The sequence below is a fragment of the Podarcis melisellensis genome, assembly GCF_964234715.1.
Source record: "Podarcis melisellensis genome assembly, chromosome: 3".
NCBI lineage: Eukaryota > Metazoa > Chordata > Lepidosauria > Squamata > Lacertidae > Podarcis > Podarcis melisellensis.
Window position 1 is genome coordinate 109,784,913 of NC_138530.1, and position 20,781 is coordinate 109,805,693.

The window sequence follows — 20,781 nt, forward strand, 5'->3', positions numbered from 1 at the left end:
GTTAGCTGTTGCACCTGCTTTGCTGACATCACCCCTTCAAAGAACCTCACTCTGAGGTCACATCCACCACATACCTATGAAGCACATGGTTTCTCCCAAAGAATCCCAGAAAATGTAGTTCGCACCTCACGGAGCTACAATTCCCAGTGCCCTTAGCTACAGTTTCCAGAATTCTTTGGGAGGAGAAGCCCTGTGTGTTAAATGTACTTTAAATGTATGGTGGGGGTAGCTGTGGCATCACTGTTTGCTGGTGTGACTTAACGTAAAGGTAAACGGACCCCTGACCATTAGGTCCAGTCGTGACTGACTCTGGGGTTGCGGCGCTCATCTCGCTTTATTGGCCGAGGGAGCCGGCGTACAGCTTCCGGGTCATGTGGCCAGCATGACTAAGCCGCTTCTGGCGAACCAGAGCAGCGCACGGAAAGGCCATTTACCTTCCTGCTGGAGTGGTACCTATTTATCTACTTGCACTTTGAGGCACTTTTGAACTGCTAGGTTGGCAGAAGCAGGGACCGAGCAACGGGAGCTCACCCCGTCGCGGGGATTCGAACCACCGACCTTCTGATCGGCAAGTCCTTTGCTCTGTGGTTTAACCCACAGCGCCACCCGCATCCCTTTTGTGACTTAACATACAATGGGCAAAGATGGCTGAACCTCAGACTTGGTTGTTTTAAGTGTTGCTGCCGCCCTTATTCCCCTGATCGATGCAACACTCTGCAAATCATCATGAGACTAACAGAGAAGGCAAGCATGCGGTAATGTGAACAACATACTTTTTATTATTTCAAACTAAGAGACAACATAGTTCTGAAGAACATACACACACAATTATTTCCACACGCATTTTAAAATGTCTGCTTTGCACACAGGTCTAGATGCTTAAAATTCATGCTGATCTGGGCTTCCTAGCGTATTTGGAATAAAGATACTTGGGCCTGTGCAAACCATCACTTAGGTAACTAGTAAACTGCATTTACTTCTTTATTAGGAAGGGAAGGGAAGTAACACTTGTGGCAGTGACTTTACCAGTAAATATAGTGTACTGTTAAACAAAGCTGCACTTTACCATGCCCACATTAAGCCAGGCCAAATTCATCCTCTCCTGTTACTGTTGAACTTCTCTGCTATCTTCTGCAACTCCAAATCCATAGCAGCCAGATTTTCCAGTTCCTTTTCCTGTGAAGAATGGAAACAATGCAAATCCTTGTAGGCCAAGATACCACAGGTTTAGATTACGCTGTGTTAGGAACACTGGATCATGGTACAAATATTCCTTTGTTCTTTAGCAATCATCACTTACCTCAAAGGCGTGTTGTCACCCCTCAAGGTGGAAGAAAACTACACCTGGCCATGGCTCATTTGCACATATTCATTTACTCGTGGTGTGACACCACTTTTTCCACCAGGATCTCTCGGCAGCCTTCAATACCACCCTTTCTTGTTGCAGAAAGGGCCTAATGGCACTGCCTGAAGTGGTTCTGTTCCTACAGAGCTATTCCACCTGGCCTGTAATTTGAATTCAGCCTGATCTTTTCTTTCCCTTCTCTCCCCCTCCCCTTTTATGAAGATCACCTGCTCTGAGACCCCACAGCTAATTCTCCTCTGGCCCGCTCGCTGGCCCAAGTAGGACCAATTCAGCAAGCTAGCCCTGGGGATTTTCTAATTGATTTTTTATTTTTATTGTTATTCATGTTTTTATGCTGCTTTTATAATTAAGTGTTTTAAATTTGTTGTTAGCTGCCCTGAGCCCGGTTTTTGAAATGGGAAGGGCGGGGTATAAATATTTATTATTATTATTATTATTATTATTATTATTATTATTATTATTATTACCTCTCAGGGAAGCTGAAGAGAAGGTGGTGATTGGGGACAGCTATGCTGCCCCATAGGAGTTTTCCCATAGGGTACTGTTAGGATCCGAGGGACGCGGGTGGCACTGTGGGTTAAACCACAGAGCCTAGGACTTGCCGATCAGAAGGTCGGTGGTTTGAATCCCCGTGACGGGGTGAGCTCCTGTTGCTCAGTCCCTGCTCCTGTCAACCTAGCAGTTTGAAAGCATGTCAAAGGGCAAGTAGATAAATAGGTACCACTCTGGCGGGAAGGTAAACGGCGTTTCCATGTGCTGTTCTGGTTCGTCAGAAGTGGCTTAGTCATGCTGGCCACATGACCCGGATATGCCAGCTCCCTCGGCCAATAAAGCGAGATGAGCGCCGCAACCCCAGAGTCGGTCACGACTGGACCTAATGGTCAGGGGTCCCTTTACCTTTACCTTACTGTTAGGACCCAGCCTCTGCTATTTAACAGCTGCATGGAGCCACCGGGAGAGGCTGTGCAGACTTGGGTGTCATCAGCATACTGCTGACACCCAACTGTACCTCAGTTTTCAGATCCTCATGACATGGCAGAAGGAGGACTGTGCCTCTCTATATACAGCTGAAGGTGGTTATGGGTTGGAGGGAGAGCAGCAAACAAACTCAGCCCAGAGAAAACAGATATTAATGGTAGGGTCCAGTTGATATAGGTAAAGGTAAAGGAACTCTGTACAGTTAAGTCCAAAGGCGACTATGGGGTTGCTGTGCTCATCTCGCTTTTCAGGCTGGGGGAGCCGTTGTTTGTCCACAGACAGCTTTCCGGGTCATGTGGCCAGCATGACTAAACTGCTTCTGGTGCAACAGAACACCATGACAGAAGTCAGAGCGCACAAAAACACCATTTACCTTCCCGCCACAGGTATACCTATTTATCTGCTTGCACTGGTATGCTTTCAAACTGCTAGGTTGGTAGAAGCTGGGACAGAGCAATGGAAGTTCACCCCATTGCATGGATTCGAACTGCCAACCTCCCAATTGGCAAGCCCAAGTGGCTCAGTGGTTTAGGGATGGGAAAGGTATGACCCGCCAGATGTTGAATTCCATTCAGAAATTAGACTGCATCCATCCAATGGCTGTGGGGGTTTCCTTTCTCTGACCTAGGAGGTGGTGTTTGGCCTGTTCTGGATTGAGTTGTGATCCCCCTGAAAGAGTAGGCCTGCAACCTGAGTCCTTCTGGACCCAACTTTGCCTGAAGGAGCGTCTCTCCCACCCCCATTGTTCAACCTGAACACTGAGGTCCAGCTCTGAGGGCCTTCTGGCGGTTCCCTCACTGCGAGAAGCGAAGTTACAGGGAACCAGGCAGAGGGCCTTCTCGGTGGTGGCACCCGCCCTGTGGAACGCCCTCCCACCAGATGTCAAAGAAATAAATAACTATCTGACTTTTAGAAGACATCTGAAGGCAGCCCTGTTTAGGGGAAGTTTTTAATGACGGATGTCTTAATGTATTTTTAATCTTTTGTTGGAAGCCACCCAGAGTGGCTGGGGAAACCCAGACAGATGGGCGGGGTATAAATTATTATTATTATTATTATTATTATTATTATTATTATTATTATTATTATTATTATTATTATATCTTCAAGGGGCTAAGAACTGCATTCTTTACTGGGCAGTAATAATAATAATATTTATAACCCACCCACTCTGGGCAGCTTACAGCATATATAAGACATAGTAAAACATCAGACATTTAAACTTCTTGATACAGATGCCTTCAGATGTCTTCTGAAAGTTATGTAGTTCTTTATCTCCTTGACATCTAAAGGGAGGGCATTCCACCATGATACATTCCATTGAACTATAATGTGTTTCCATGCACCTGCCTTTGAAAAGTGCTTAGCAACTCCCACAATCCAGACCAGCTCTGTCCTGATCTTTCTTTACCAATATTCATTTGTCAGATGTTGACTTTGACCTTGTCCATGAAGGACTTCCATGCCTTATGATATACTTCCTACAGTTACAGACTAAAACTTTCTTTGCATGCAATTTCCACAGGAACTGTATATGCTGCTTCACTGCACGAGCCTTGATTTGTAATCAAGCGTTCTCTAATAAAAACACTAATAGGTTTGGGTCAGACACTGGCTGCCAAGGTCAGATTACTCCCATTCATCAATATCTGCATCTGCTACTAAGTTTGTTTCTGGGCTATATAAAGTGATGATTCTGATCTTTAAAGCCTCAAATTGCTTGCATCGAGGGTTCCTGAAGGAACAACTCTTTCCATATTTCATCTTATGTGGATTAATGTGGTGGCAGAGGATACCCTTCATGGGGTTCCCTCATTTGTGGAGGTGTTACTGGTGACCAGCTAGATCCCAGACCTTTTCTGGAATCTCTTTGGATCTCCAGTCCAGCTGTCTCTCACTCACTCTCCTGTGAGCACACTGGTTTCTCCTAGACATCAAAGCCAACTTCTTCCCATGAACACCACCACAGGAACACAATATTGGACATCACAATGTTCATGCAAGTTCATGTTTGGCAAGTTTGTCCTCCGCACTGATGTGGAGCTACATTAAACCTAAGGATTAGCCTGTTAAAACCAGGGAATTGGTTTTTGTTTGTTTTGTCCAATCGTCAGAGTTAATCTGCAACTGATCATGCTCATTTCAAAGCTGCAACAACATATTCCATTTCAGGAATGCCTGGCACCTTCCCACCAATTAGGTCAGGTAATTTAGCTTGTGGGTTTTCTCAGGATAGCAATTTTAGTCCTGTGACTCTCTCACTGCCCTTACAGTCCCTCGGTCAGTAATTTCAGAAAAGCATACTGTACTGTATCATGTAGTACTGAGAGTTGGAATGTACCACTCATGCAAAATATTTGCAGCCTTGCAGAAGGCTCTGTGGTCAGTTCTGCAAGGGCAAACATCACAAAGCCCAAAGTATTCTGTCCCATATACTAAAAGGAGATTCTCAGTTCTGAATTAACGGTTCTCCGAAAATCTAGAGTTTATTAAGAAATGTGCTTCTGTTTAAATATCGGGTTGCTCTCAGGGGAAAAGGGATCAGATATCATGCACTACATATAAATCTTCATTACTGCTGAGTGAATCCTGAGATCATGTAGCTGGCAGGAACCCAAAATATGCACCCTACCCAAACACCCGCAATTGGTTGGCATAGATTCAGATTACAATAAAGCCAATTACAGCACAGAAGGATACAGTTAGCACCTTAGGAGAAGTTCCCGAGGGCAACTAAGGAAAAACTATAATTGAGGTTGCAATCCTATGTCCACTTACCTGGGAGTAAGTTCCACTCCAAATGGGACTTAGTTTCTGGTTAAAATATATAGGATTGCATTGTAAGGTTATGGGAAACAAGTATTAACTCGTGTGTGTGTGTGTGTGTGTGTGTGTGTGTGTGTATCACTTAATCCACAAAAACTTGTAAACTGCTTAAAGGTAAAGGAAAAGGGACCCCTGACCATTAGGTCCAGTCGCAAACGACTCTGGGGTTGCAGCGCTCATCTCGCTTTATTGGCCGAGGGAGCCGGCGTACAGCTTCCGGGTCATGTGGCCAGCATGACTAAGCCGCTTCTGGCGAACCAGAGCAGTGCGCGGAAACGCCGTTTACCTTCCCGCCGGAGTGGTACCTATTTATCTACTTGCACTTGAACGTGCTTTCGAACTGCTAGGTTGGCAGGAGTTGCTGACATAATATTAAACTCATTAAAAAATACTGATAAAATCAAACTCTGAAAACAAGTCACCATAAAATTTATCAAAACATAACTAAAATCAGCAGTTTCAAAACAAATGTGCATAATAAAATTTGCCTGGCTCTGTAGTGAAAACTGCAAAATGTAGAGGTAATTTAGATTAGGGAATCACAGAATCATAGAGTTGGAGGGGAACACAAGAGTCCTCTAAGTGAAATGCAGGAATATTTTGTCGAATGTGGGGCACAACCCCATGGATAGGACCTGCTGGTCTCGCTATCAGGCCACCACTAGAAGGCTTTGGAAATGACGGCAGATATAAGCTTTTGCCCTAGTCATGTTGCTGAAATCAAACTTTGACTCTCCCCCCCCTCCAAACCAAAATGAGCATTTCATACAAAATCATAAAGGAATACCTCTTCCAGCGTGAGAGGCCGCTGACTCAGTTTGCCCTTGCTGCTTCTCACGGCGTGCCCCCTTTTCACGTCTTCCTTGGAGCTGTATAACTCTGAGAACTCTACAGATTTCTTCCGGTTGCTCAGAAGATGGGCAAGTTCGTCCATCCGGTTGTATTGCCTTTTCACCTCAAATCTGGGGTCGTTGTTGTTATGCTTGCGGCTCACGCCATCCATCAGCTGCTGCTTCTCCCATGGCGAATCATAATCGTTGTATTCGGGAAAGAAGGCTCTCTCGTTGGGGTGGGACCTGGGCTCCTCTTCTTCTTCTTCTTCTTCGCTCTCCAGAAACGGATCGGCGATGCCTCCCTTCTTTTCAACGTGTCTTCCCTTCCACCTGAGCTGCTGGTAGTAAGGGATGTGCGGAGGCGCAGCTCTTTTCACAGCTTCCACAAGGTAGTGGCTTCTTGGATAGCCCTCCTCCATCAAAAGGGCCCTCTTGTTGCCCTCATGCCTCCCGCCCTCGCTGTGGCGCCTCTTCTCTGGCTCTTCCTCCCCAACACTGGGGTTATGTCTTTCTTCTGGGCCATAGAACCTCTGCTCTTCATCTCCCTTTTCTAGATTTTGTGGTTTTGACAGCTCCTCCCACTCCAAGCGCTGCCGTTCTTTGTCGTGTTGGCGCCTTTTCTCATCCCGGATGCCGTAGCTATGTTGCTTGCCAATATCTTCCTCACTCGCCTTGCCGCGAAGAGTCCTTTCCTCATAGTGGTGCCTCAACTCCTTTTGTGGTTCATCATGGAGTCTTCTCTCGTAGTGGTGCTGTTTCTCTTCATTTTCCCTGCTGCGCTGCCTCATGTCTCCCCCTTCATTCTCCTCCCTGCTGTGATGCCACCTGCCCCTGTTCTTTCCCTCCATCTCCTCAGAGCCATGCACCTCGTCGGAGTTTTTCTTCTCCTCAAAATGGTGCCCTACCTCATAATAATGTCTGGGGTAGTGGCTCCTTTTATCCCAGAATTCGCTTTCTTCCTCGCTAGACTCTTCGGGCGAGTCCCTCTTCTCACCATTATGATGTCTCTTGTATTCAGAGGAGTTCCCCAGCCTCGGTTTCCTATGATAATGTCTTGGTCTGTGGCCTCGCTTCTCTGCATCAGGTTCTCGCCTCTCATAAGAGTCTTCATATTCGCGATGAAAGCTGTGGTGATATTTTTCGCTGCTCTCCTCGTCTTCTTCCTCCTCAGCATCTTCCTCTTCCTTGCTTTCTGGATTCCCCTCTTCTAGACTATGTGTGTTTTCCTCCAATTGCCTTTGGCCTCCAGAACGTTTGAGGTCACCTTCAACCACCCTTCCTGCTGTAGGAGGAGACTTTTTGTCTAGAAGCTCAGGATCCAGCTCCTCGCTGTGTTTTTTCTCATTGCTTTCTTCTTCACTCTGGTGATTTCTTTCATAGCTACCTTCTTCCTCAGTTCTCTTCTTGGCGTCATCCTTTTTTTCTTCCTTATGGGCTTCATCAAAAGAATAAGGACTCTCTTGGGAGATGACTTGTGGGTTGACATTTCCCCTGTGGATTTTCTCTTCAGGATGCCATTTCTCACTCCCTTCTGCCTGTCTTTTCAATTCTTCTTCAATTGGTTCTTCTCCTCTCACAGTTCCTTCTGGTGGCTTCTCCTCTGATTCTGATAAATGCCTCAGCTCAAGTTCTGCAGCTTTGCCTATATGTTCTTCTTCTTGCTTTTGTCGATTGGCTAAAAACAAAACAAAACAAATTGTGAATTCTTTAGGAGGATGCCATCGTGTTTGCACCCTCTGCCTGCCCTGTTTTCCATCCCTGCCTGCCTCCCATTCCTGTTCACTTCTTACAGCTCATCTGGGAGACTGAGGACCAGAAAAAAAGAGGATCAGTGATTCTCCCAATTCAGGTTGGAATGCTATTTGCTCATGTTGCCAAAATGGCATCATTGATGCACAAGAGTTCACACTATTTTAGTGACAGGCACAGGTTGAATATATACTACACATTTAAAGCATGTGACACCCCCGGCATAATCTTGGGAACTGTAGTTTACCCGCTCACAGTGCTATAATTCCCAGCACCCTTAACAGAGATTCTTTGGGGGAAGTCATTTGCTTTAAATGTTCAGTGTGCATGCAGCCTTAATGTGGGAGACTTTTCATTGTGCAGTAATTTCAGTAATTATAATATAATTACAAGGGAACAAGTAGGACCACCAATAAAATGTTGCCTTGTTGAATGCTCCTGTTCATTTCTCCCATCAGTCAGCCATTTCCCCTCCCATCGGGTTTTCCATTGCCTCTCCTCAATATTCCCCATCTGTGACTTAAATAATCCTCCTCATGGACAAGGCTATTGAAAACAAAATATGAAATGTTATGGCCACAGATGCATTGAAAAGAGTCTTAGTTCTGTTCTACTCTAGTTCTTCGCTCACTTTTGCTTTTGCCCTCTGACTCATTTGTCAGGCCACTGATGGGCCTCTCAAAATTAACCACAGGTGTACATTTGCAAGCTTGGGGTGTCTTAGGTAGAGGGGCAAAAAAAATAGGAAAAAAATTGTGGTCGCGCTGATCCAGGTGGCGATTGTAGAACCATTCGCAGGCTGGATCCAGAGGGCAATTGGGCCTGATCCAGCCCCCGGACCTTAGTTTGTGGTCCCCTGTCTTAAATCTTCCGAAAGCGTAATCCTCCTTGAGTTTCCCATACACACAGCAAGTTTGCCACACTTGATTAAGGGTCACTTTGATATGAATGGGTTCTTGGACAGTCATGACAGCTTTGCTTGTGAAATTGCATCATCTACCATATTATTTTCTTAGTGTAAAAATGGGGCTAGATGAGCTGGGTCAGATTCCCTTAGGACCTGAGCACTTACTTTTCTTCAGAAGCTCTTTGCACAGTGGATTGATAGGTGGACCATTAGCTTTCGCCAAACCGTTCAAAAGGACTTCTACAATGCACCGTGTCACCTAGAGCAAAAACAGGAAAGGAAGGTCAATGTGTTTTCTTTATTTATTTGTTTTTATAAAATACTCTACTCCAACTGAGACCTTCAAGAGAGTCAGAATAGGATCGGAATACAAGTGTTTGTTTTTTTAAAAATACAAAAGTGAATTAATACACATCAGTCAAAAAAATAAGCCTAATTTCCAGGGTTGTTGGGGGTTTTTTTTGAGAGAGAATGCTCTATAAACAAACACCCAACTCAACAACAAGCATATTCATTTGTCACCATAAAGGAAAAGGAGATCCAAATATTCCAGAGTGAGAATGGATGCTTCCTTTGAACGTAGTGGGCACAAGATTGATGTACTCTGTGCACAGCCCATTACACTAATTTGAAAGCAAACAGTCATTTGAAGTGATATTTAATGCCATTAATCTTTTGTCTTCTAATGCAGAGGGAATTGTTGACCCATGCACTTCTATGAATATTTACTCAAAGTAAAATCTCACTGAGCTCCAATAGGCATACTCACAAGTAAGTGTGCTCAGGAGGGCAGCCTGTACCATACAATGCATTTCCCCCCGAATCAGATGTAATTGGATGATCTGCTTGGCATAGCATTAAAGAACGATTAAGCCAAAGCTTTTCCCTAATTCCAGATGGAACACTGCCGGACATTATTGTGGGCCAGAGGAATTTGGGGAAAGAAGACGACATTTGCATGACACATTCTCACCCACTCCTCCACCTAGTGTTTAATACTCTTAGGTTCTTAAAGTGGAAAGACATCTATCTGAAATAGGCCTCTGGAGTTGGATCGGAGAAGAAGGCAATATAGATGAGGTGCTACCAGACATATGTCAACATATGAGTCTCGGATTCCTCTCAAAGGAAACAGAAAGAGATTCTTCACCCCAGCCTTGTTTAGTAAAGAGCATTTCTTACTGCATGCAAGGAGCTTTAATTATCTGTGATGGGCAATTTAATTCACCTATATTTTGGCGTAATAAAGAGTTTTCCTACTCACCATTTCCTCAACATGATCATCTTTTTCCACCGGTGCTGAACGAACACCTTTGAATAAAAACATTTCCAATGTCAGAAACATGGGAACCCCAATGGCAGATTGTAGCAGGTGAAAACAACCCAACATTATAAACTGCAGCAAAAATTGGTTTGGCTTCAACAGACACTTGCTGCATTCCAAGACATTTGTCTCCAGACTAGCAAATATGTCTTCCCTTAGAAAGCGGTTGCCAAACCTTCTAAATAATGGCACCCATAAGCAGAAGAGACTAAATTGGTTGCACTTAGTTCCCATTGAAATCAATGGGATTTAAGGCATGAGTAACTTGACCCACTGATTTCAGTGGATCCTATACTTGCACTTGTCCTGCACCTAGAAAGCATGGGTTTGGGCAGTTTTCTGCTTGTCCCATGCTTCCTAGGCATGGCTTCAAGGAGTTTTGCCCCTGCCCCACCTCTTTCCCCTGGAAAACCCACTCTTTACCAATAAATTGGAGCAAACTTCAATCTGGAGAAATCCCAATTGGTGTTTGCTCTGATTCAGCGTTTTAAGATTGGGTTTTTCCAAGGGAAAGTAGTGGGGGCAGGGCAAGTCTGCATGAGCCCCAAAATTTATTGTTTAGTCGTTTAGTCGTGTCCGACTCTTCTTGACCCCATGGACCAGAGCACGTCAGGCACTCCTGTCTTCCACTGCCTCCCGCAGTTTGGTCAGACTCATGTTTGTAGCTTCGAGAACACTGTCCAACCATCTTGTCCTCTGTCGTCCCCTTCTCCTTGTGCCCTCTATGTTTCCCAACATCAGGGTCTTTTCCAGGGAGTCTTCTCTTCTCATGAGGTGGCCAAAGTATTGGAGCCTCAGCTTCAGGATCTGTCCTTCCTGTGAGCACTCAGGGCTGATTTCCTTCAGAATGGATAGGTTTGATCTTCTTGCAGTCCATGGGACTCTCAAGAGTCCCCTCCAGCACCATAACCCATTGTCTTTGTTTCACTCGCCTATTCTGGAAGCCGCCCAGAGTGGCTGGGGAAACTCAGCCAGATAGGCAGGGTATAATAATAATAATAATAATAATAATAATAATAATAATAATAATTTATTATTTGTACCCCGCCCATCTGGCTGGGTTTCCCCAGCCACTCTGGGCGGCTTCCAACAGAAATGAAAAATACACTAAAATGTCACATATTAAAAACTTCCCTGAACAGGGCTGCCTTCAGATGTCTTCTGAATGTCAGGTAGTTGTCCATCGCCTTGACATCCGGTGGGAGGGCATTCCACAGGGCGGGCGCCACCACCGAGAAGGCCCTCTGCCTGGTTCCCTGCAACTTGGCCTCTCGCAGGGAGGGAACCGCCAGAAGGCCCTCGGAGCTGGACCTCAGTGTCCGGGCAGAACGATGGGGGAGGAGACGCTCCTTCAGATATACTGGACCGAGGCCATTTAGGGCTTTAAAGGTCAGCACCAACACTTTGAATTGTGCTCGGAAACGTACTGGGAGCCAATGTAGGTCTTTCAAGACCGGTGTTATATGGTCTCGGCGGCCGCTCCCAGTCACCAGTCTAGCTGCCGCATTTTGGATTAGTTGTAGTTTCCGGGTCACCTTCAAAGGTAGCCCCACGTAGAGCGCATTGCAGTAGTCCAAGCGGGAGATAACCAGAGCATGTACCACTCTGGCAAGACAGTCCGCAGGCAGATAGGGTCTCAGCCTATGTACCAGATGGAGCTGGTAAACAGCTGCCCTGGATACAGATTTGACCTGTGCCTCCATGGACAGCTGTGAGTCCAAAATGACTCCCAGGCTGCGCACCTGGTCCTGCAGGGGCACAGTTACCCCATTCAGGACCAGGGAATCCTCCACACCTGCCCGCCTCCTGTCCCCCAAAAACAGTACTTCTGTCTTGTCAGGATTCAACCTCAATTATTATTATTATTCCAACATTAACTATGTGCTTTGCATATTACAGCCTTCCTTCTTCACTAAGAACACAATTTTCCAGTCTTTCCTGGTACCCTGAATAGTTTATATAATGTCAACCACTGGAGCACATAACAGGAATGCTGAACAGGTCACTTCTAAATGCAGGGTCTTGTTGCTTGCAATGCTTCCCTAGTTTAACTCTTCATTCGGATTCCGAGTCCCCATTTCATTCTTTATCCTTGATGAAAGTCAGTGGGGAGACGCCTCTTTACTAGGATGCTAGACAGCAGGGTGGTGAACCATATTGGTTATGTCTGCTTTGCAGTCTGCAAGTTCTTTGCAGAGTTAGAACAGCAGGCCTCTGTTGTGCCTGCTGCTCTGAGTGCTTTGGAAGAGGAATCTGCAAAGAAGCCCAGACAAACTTCAAATGAATGAAATCCTTCCACATACTGGTTTCCTATGCTTGCTACTCATTCTGTTTCATTCTTTAGGTATTTTGATTCCCACGCCCCCTTGTATGGTTCTGTTACTGTACATGGGTGGGAAAATGGTTTACAGCCTATTCCCAAGCCCCTTTCTGGACAGATTTATATCCAGTGTGAAATATGAATTTAATCCCATGATCTTTCATCGTCGTTAAAAGCTATTACTTGTTTAGCTCTTGGATATTGCTTGCTCAAAGTGAGTGGTTTTTTTGTTTTGTTTTTTACATTCCCTAGATTCAAATGATAATAAAAAGTTACAGAAGCATAAACGTTAAGCAGCGATATCATTTTTTAAATGCTTGCTTGGTGCGTGAGTTATGGCGGTAATAAAACGAATATATTCACGAGAGCGAGTCGTGTGCTGGCAATGGGAATAGACATTTCCCTGCCCCCATGAGTCAGCTAGATCACGTTTTCTGTCTCTGTGAAAATGCCCCATCATCTGACTCACAATATTCCCCGACCCTGCTCACTTCCATGACTGCGCCTGACTTATTCTGAAGCAGCCAGTCCAAATCCAGAAGAGTGCCGGCCTCTGTTGCTGCACCATTGGAAGCAAACTGTTTTTGCTGAAGCAGTTTTTAATAATGAATGAATAACTCGAGTGTGCAGCAATCCATCCAACACTACACTACTGCAAAAACAGCAACAGCCACCCATCGGTGCAGAATAGGCTCAACATATTAGATGCCATAATTCAAAGTGAGCTAGCCAAGACTGAGCTTTGGTGCCACCAGGGCCCCAAACGTACTTTCATTCAGGAAATGAAAAGTGAATTTACTGCCTGTTTGCATAATTCCAAAGTTCCAACCTCCTCAAAACCAAGTGTGCTTATTAAACAATAATGCTGTGATGAGGATATATGATCTTCAATACCTAATGAAGGCAGGAGCAGCTACTCCAGAGCAGAATGGAAGTTCACTGAATAAAACAATGAAATAACCCTTTAGCGCTTAAGCCCACATTCAATTTCTGCAGCATTTTTCATTGAGGATAATTAGTTTAACCCCCAAGATGTCCGACATCCATCACCACATAATACGAATGACAGGTGCAGCTACTCTTTGATAGATTTTTGCATACCTTAAATCAGTGTTTCCCAACCTTGTGCCTCCAGCTGTTTTTGAACTACAATTCCCATCATCCCTGACCACTGGTCTTGCTAGCTAGGGATGATGGGAGTTGTAGGCCAAAAACATCTGGAGGCACAAGGTTGGGAAACACTGCCTTAAATTATTACATCTAGCAGCAGCCGAAAGGAGACACAGGGAGACTTTTTCTGGTTTTTTGAATCTAAGAACTCATGGTCTGGACCAAAACATGCACAGCTCTGCACCAGCATGCACCCTTTCAGCTATAATTAACTGTATACTTCAGCTAATCCCTCGAGTATACACTGGGGGAAAAGGAATATGTCCAGATATTGCTGGACACCAGGATTTAGGATGGTGTGTGCACTTTCCCTGCACAGGGTTCCTTCTTCACTTGTTCCAGGAAGCATGAAGACAAAGACTGAGAAAGGGAGGGGAGTAGAGGCTGCTGAGCACTTGCTAAGCCACACCCACCTGCAACCTGAGCTCTGGGCTCAGGTTAACTCTTTCATGCTTGCAAGTGTGAGTCAGTAACTGTATATTACAACAAAACTTTCATTCATTGCTCCGCCTACTTTTGCTTCTGGCCCCATCAACTGGGGTCACACGGCCCCTGGAAGGTTACTCAGAAATGAATGTGACCCTCAGACTGAAAAAAAAAATTCCTTATTCCCTAGCCTAAGGAGACAGTAATGAAGCCAGTTGCAGCACCGCCAGTTCTGCCTAGCATAAATTTAAACGTCAAAAGCAGCCATCAGCCAGCTGGCAGAGGACCACAGAGGACCATCTGCCTGCACGGTATTCCTGGAGCGCTGCATATTCTAGCCACACTCCTCCCCTCACATGAACTCTGCATCAAAACTGTACTGGGAGTTGCATAACAGCCACTACCTTATGTTGCTTCTCTATCTTGGGTGATGCGGTCTGCACCTTCTGAATCTCTTCTTCAGGGCCAGAGCAGAGCACCGAATTTCTGAGTTCCACCTTCTAGATCAGTGTTTCCCAACCTTGTGCCTCCAGCTGTTTTTGAACTACAATTCCCATCATCCCTGACCACTGGTCTTGCTAGCTAGGGATGATGGGAGTTGTAGGCCAAAAACATCTGGAGGCACAAGGTTGGGAAACACTGTTCTAGATCAGGGTTGGGGAGATTCTGTGGCTCTTTAGATGCTGCTGGACTCCAGCTCCCAGCAGTTTCAGCCGGAATGGTCAATGTGAAGGGATGATGGGAGTTGGAGTCTAACAGCATCAAATGGAATGCCACAGAGTTCTAGTTCAGTTCATCATATAAATCTATGGTGCAGCTGCACAGATTGCTAAGTATAGTTCCGGCCATCCCTTCTCAGAATGGGGATCGAAGAGATGGGAAAGGTGCAGAAAAAGGTAACCAAAACAACCAAGGGGCGGGGGACCTTTAGAAAAGCAGAATTGTTTGGGACTTTTTAGTTTAGGGTGGGAAAGCAGCTGACTTGAGGCAGGGAAAAGGATAATAGCTTTTTATCGTAATGTGTGGTCTAGAGGCAGCAAATAGATAGCAATTCTTCCATGCTTCTATCAACAATTTACAACTTGGGATTCCCCGTGAGATTAATTGACTGTAAAAACTTAGAAAGAGCTATGTTGGGTTGTACCAAAGGCCTTTAAAACCTGACATCCTGTTTTCCATTGTGGCCAAATTGGTGTCTCTGGGAACACTGGTAGGACAGTAGGGCAATAGCATTCTCCCCCTCTTGTTCCGTTGAAGTAGAATATAACCAGTGCTTTTTTCCTGGGGGAACACAGGGGGACACATACCCCTAAACATTTTGTGAATCTAAGTTTGGCCTCATTGAGGGGCAGTATTTCAATATGAGTAGGAAAATGAGAGTACCCCCTAAACATTTTTTTTTAGAAAAAAAGCACTGAATATAACTGTAGTGACTAGGTCATGGGTTTAGGACAGGCTAAGTGTTTAGCCTGTAATCCTAACCCCACATATATGGGAGCAAGTCCCATTAAACTCAATGAGACTTACTTCTGAGTAGACATGATTAGGATCGCTGCCTTAATCACAGATCACACAACTGATTTGTGGGATGTTGTACCAGAAGATGCAGTCACTGACACCAATTCTGAAGACTTTATAAAAGAGCTAAGAATTGAGGTCTGCCAATGACTATTAATGATGAGAGCTAAATCAGTCTTCAGAGGCAGTATTCCTATGTGAGCCACATGTTCAGAAGTGGGGAAGACAGAGTCATCACCATTGTGTGAACTCCCCATTTTGAAAACAAAATGCTGATCTGGGTGGACACTCAGTCTGATATACTGGAGAGCCAGTCAGAGTAAAAACTTGGCTAGATGCATCGGTGGTCGGAATCTGTATGGCAGCTTCATATGTTCAGAAAAACGGGCTCCCCCTGCAGCTTGTTTAAGCAAAAGGATTTGTGCCTTTGACATGCACGCTTTATACTTTTGCATATAACAATAATTTGTCAGCGTGAAGAATCATAGAATCATACAGTTGGAAGGGACCCCAGGGGTCATCTAGTCCCACCCACAGTGATGCAGGAATCTCAGGTAAAGCATCAAGGACAGATCTCTGCTTAAAAACCTCCAAGGAAGGAGAGTCCACAACCTCCCGAGGGAGACCGCTCCATTGTCAAACAGCTCTTACTGTCAAGAGTTATTCCTGATGTTGAGTCTGAATCTCCTTTCATGTATCTTGAAGCCATTTGTTCAGATCCTAGCAACTGGAGCAGAAGAAAACAAACTTGCTCCATCCTCCATATGACAGCCCTTTAGATATTTGAAGTTGGCTATCGTATCTCCTCTTATCCAGGCTAAACACACCCAGCTCCCTCAACTGTTCCTCATAAGGTGTGATGGCTTGGGATTCAGACTCGGATGCTGAACCTGAGGGATCCCAGCCTGCACAGGATTCCCCACCTCCAGAACCAGCTGAGCCGGGGCTGGGGCATGAGCCTGAAGGGTCCTCACCTGTGCTGGATCCTCAGGTGAAGGCATCAGCTGAGTCTGCTCTGGCTCCTGAGGTGATGGAGGACCCATTGCCTGCAGGTGCTCCACTCTCAGCCCTGTCGGGGGAAACGGAGGTTGCCTCTGGGTCTGGTAACCCTCCAGCCTCTCCTGAGCTGCAGAGGCTCAGGGCAGAGAGGCAGAGGGAACTAAGTTCTCACAGGAGGAGTGCTCGCCTCCAGGCCAGGAGAGGTGAGTCACCAGAGGATTGGGGCTGCCCTATGCCTTGGGGCAGATAAAAGCCGGCCAGCCCCAGTCCCAAGTTGCAGGAGCAACATTGTTGGTTGCTAGTTCCTGCCTGAACCCTGTCCCGCTTTCCTGCCTGAGCTCCTGATCCGTCCTGGCTCCCGGCTTGCATGCCTGTTCCTGACTTCACCCGGCTCCCTGCCCTGCACCCAGCTTCAGCTACTACGGACTGCCTCCACGTTGCACCTTTGACCACGGACCGGACTTGGACCTTGTCTCTTGGGTAACCCAACATAAGGCTTGGTTTCCAGACCTGTGATCATCTTGGTCACCCTCCTTTGCACGTGTTCCAGCTTGTTAATATCCTTCTTAAATTGTGACATGCAGAACTTGACACAGTACTCCCAAGTGTGGCCTGACCAAGGCAGAATAGAGTGAGACTATGACTTCTCTTGATCAGGACATGATACTTCTGTTGATGCTGCCTAGAACAGCGTTAGCCTTCTTTGCTGCTGCATCATACTGTTGACGCATGTTAAGCTTGTGGTCTACTAAAACCACCAGATTCTTTTCACATGTACTATTGGCAATCCTGGTGCTCCATATCTTATATTTGTGTAGCTGGTTCTTCCTGCCTACGTGCAAAACTTTACCTTTGTCCCTGCTGAAATTCATTTTGTTAGAATGAGCTGACTGGGGTGGGGAAGTTACCCCTGAGACAGAATCACATCTCAAAAAAAGGTGGAATGGGGAAACTGACCCTTTTCATGAAAACAGTGGCGGTGAACATGTGGCCCTCTTAGAATTTTGGATTTTTATATCAAGAAACTAGAAGGACGACAGGAGCAGCAGATTAACAAGGGGGGAGAGTTGGAATGGGTAAAGTGTTACTGAGATAATAAAGTCATATTGTATTATTATTTCAAAACAAAGGCAATACTTGCCTGCCCTGAATGAAGGGAATACTCACTGACTAAATTAAGCAAGCAACATTATAGTTTGTGTTGTCTGTTGCGATGTTACAGCATCAAAGGAATTATTTCAATTAGATACAGGAGCTCCATTTGGGAATAAGGTATTATACCACATGATGGCTGTAGAGCCATATTGCACAAAAAGGAGCACCTGTCCATTACAGTACAGGCTGAATTGCAACAAATGGATCACTGCTGGAGAGCACAATCTCCAACGTTGTGGGCAGCTGTCCGTGCGATTGGCTGGGGCAATAACATCTTAGACAACCTTCTGCCAAAGGGATTTAAGAGCTTAATACATGCATTTATGACAATACACAAAATGGCAGTGAGTTTTGTTTCACCCACCACTGAACACTGGATGGGATGTATGCCATCAACTCAACTGGTTTAATATATTTAGCATTCAAAATGTGTTTCACGGTAAAACAGGGATGGGGATCCTCTGGTCTGGAGGATGAAATGCAGCCCTCTCTATCTGGACCTCAGGATTCTCCCCAGGCCACCTGCCTCTCCCCACTGACCTTGCTTTTACCTCTCTGGAATGCTTCTTACTTGCCTGGAAGGAGGGTAGAAGTGGTGTGGGAGTGTGCATGTAGAAACTAGACTACAGAAGTAAAATTCACATTCATTCCTCTTCCATTTCTTGCCTTTGGCCCATTAAAGGCATGTGGTCCTCAGAAGGTTGCCCAGAAAAGTTGAAAATGATTCCCCATCTGTGCTGTAAAAGGAAGGAATCGCTGGGTGGCCCTGGTCTCCCAGCTCCTAGTCTCTAACAGCTGCACTATACTGTCTCAGTGCAACTTGCAGCCTTAATTATGCACCCAGGATTGCAGCCTTGATTATCCATCAAGGTGGTGCGGTATTGCAGTTGATTTTATAGAAATCAATAATATATAGCTATCACTTTTTAAAATAGTATACATCAGCTGGTCCATGGCACTTAAAACCACTGGTTGGGTGTTCAGGTTTTTCTTCATGAGCAGTATTACAGACCAACATGCCCACATAAAACACAGCACATTGCTTTTGTCAGAAATAAATGTTTTGAGAATTAATGGGCTTTTCCTACCCTTCCTACAGCTCCAAGACTTCGAAAGCACTCGCAGGTAAGTGACTCATCTCAGGAAAAGGCAACACGCACCCTCAATCCAGTTGCCTGAGTGGAGGGAAAGAGCAACAAAACTTCAGAAGTGGGTGCCTCATTCCACAATGAAATTGTTCTCTTTTATAGGCAAGTCAAGTTCACCCCAACAGCACTTATGTTAATAAGGCAAATTTTAAAGCAAGGATTTCTTAAAACATCCAGTATGTTGCTAAAATTGATATGGAATTTTAAATTATCCTTGCTTTCTGATCTTGCCAGACATTGAAATGCAAACCAAAGCAACTGCTTTGTGGTTTCTTTCCTTTGTCTTTTTACAGCCAAGTGGCATATATACTTTTACGAAATGGACAAATAGCATGTGTGAAAAGTGCTGGCTGCCACTTTACCTTTCAGTTTTATACCTATAAAATGCCTGTTTCTAGAAACGCGTCTTCAGCATTTTAACAGGCTTAATTTGAGCTGTCTGGTTCCATTCAGGCAAAAAACTGAATGAACAACCAGCATGTGGGAGGGCTTCTTCACCTACAGTGAATTTGGTACATGCCCTCAGTAACTACACATGAATACTGAGCATGTATATTTTACTCCTTTCCTCCTCCTTCCCTTACACACATGGGTGTGTGAGAAGAAAACACACACCGAGAAGGTATATTTTATATATCTTTCCCTTTTAATTATATTTTCTCCTCCTGCTGTCACGGGGACCCTGATTCAGGTTATGCGCACTTGAAACCCAATGCACTTCTGACATGGGCAAGGAGCCCATCTTTTGGCTTGGTCTCCCATCATTGTATGAGATGCTGTTGCCTTGGAAGAGAAGCTAGTGCAGACTGGCTCTCCCTCTAGGGCGCTGAAGTGAGCATAACTAGAGCTGGAAGCTGTTGAATGAATACTCCCTATCTGCGTTCAAGCCAAACACCCGATTCCTCTTTTAGGTGCGTAACTGAATTGGGATGGGCATGTGGATGGATGAATGGAAGCCTGACGAGATACAGGAGATGGATCCCTTGGCAGACTGAGAGAGGGCTTTCCCGTGCCCAGGCGAGGTGCCTGTCACCCGGTTCTTGGCTATGGTGCATTGACTCAGCCGTAGGTGGGAGAGGGTTAGGAAAGCACCGTGGGCTCCGCATCCCTGTCCCGCCTTCCCTTCCCTGCGGTCTGCCGCGCCCGTGCCGCTCTCCGTGGTGCTGATCCGAGTCGCGCCGCTGTCCACAGTGCTGATCGGACCCCGCGCCGCTCTCCGTGGTGCTGACCCAACCCGCCCCCCCCCCGAGCCCTCACTCACCTGCCAGAGCTGCGGCTCCGAGGAGACTGAGCAGCGCCACGGAAGGTACCATGGCCGGCCGACAGGCAGGCACGCAAGCAGGACGGACAGACTTGCTTGCAAAAGCTGAAGCTGCTTCGCCACCAGCTCGCCTCCTGGCCGCAGCTCCACGCTATTTAAGGGAGGGTGGGGAATACAGAGGAGGAGGGGGCGTCGGAGCCAAGGCGGGGAAAGGGGTTTGCGTCAGAGGTGGCCCCCAGGGGGATCGGGGCGGAGAGTCCCTGGGATCGCCAGAAAGATCCTGCTCTAGAAGCAGCCGAAGACAGCGAGACTTTCTCTCCACCGCTGCCAGCCGCCCGCAAGGCTTCCTTGTCACCGCGCAAAGCCACCCCCCCGACAAAACTCCTCTCATTAGCTTACCAAGCCCGCTCTCGCCCCCGACGCCCCTTCGCTCCCCCTAGCACACCACGGCTCGGTGGTAGAGCATCTGCGTGGCATACAGAAGGCCCCAGTGTCCAACCCAGCTCCTGGAGAGCCTCTGCCAGTCAGGGTAGGCAAGTGGGGCGCAATGGTCTGAGTTAGTAGAAGGCAGCTTGTTATGTTCCTTCCCCGAAGACCACCTGGATAATGTCCCTACCCTGCTATGGGTAGGAAAGCCTCACTTCCATCTTCAATCCTTTTTTCATTGTCAACACAGTTTTATCTTATGATTCTCTGCAGCGCCCAGCACCCCCGGAGAAAGATCATTTCCATGCCCACCTCCACCCCCTCCCATTATGACAACTGAAGACTCCTATCCCGCGTCAGAGCGCAGGGATTCCC

At 46.1% G+C, this 20,781-nt stretch overlaps 1 protein-coding gene across 1 annotated transcript; it reads right to left on the reverse strand.

Moving 5' to 3' along the window:
- Positions 1 to 756: 756 nt before the first annotated feature.
- CHGB (chromogranin B) lies at positions 757 to 20,345 on the reverse strand. Its single transcript, XM_081906242.1, has 5 exons — positions 19,981 to 20,345; positions 9,924 to 9,970; positions 8,825 to 8,918; positions 5,958 to 7,678; positions 757 to 1,176 (listed from the first exon to the last, which is right to left on the reverse strand). The coding sequence occupies exons 1-5, from the start codon at positions 20,030 to 20,032 to the stop codon at positions 1,093 to 1,095; spliced, it is 1,998 nt and encodes a 665-aa protein (XP_081762368.1). The 5' UTR covers positions 20,033 to 20,345; the 3' UTR covers positions 757 to 1,092.
- Between the last annotated feature and the right edge of the window lie 436 nt (positions 20,346 to 20,781).

Excerpts from the sequence above, each read along its gene's own strand:
- CHGB (XM_081906242.1), bottom strand. The coding sequence starts at position 20,032 with ATGGTACCTTCCGTGGCGCTGCTCAGTCTCCTCGGAGCCGCAGCTCTG. Across the intron at positions 8,919-9,923 it reads ATGATCATGTTGAGGAAATG|GTGACACGGTGCATTGTAGA; the intron begins GTGAGTAGGAAA and ends TTTTTGCTCTAG. Across the intron at positions 7,679-8,824 it reads CAAAGAGCTTCTGAAGAAAA|CCAATCGACAAAAGCAAGAA; the intron begins GTAAGTGCTCAG and ends TTTTGTTTTTAG.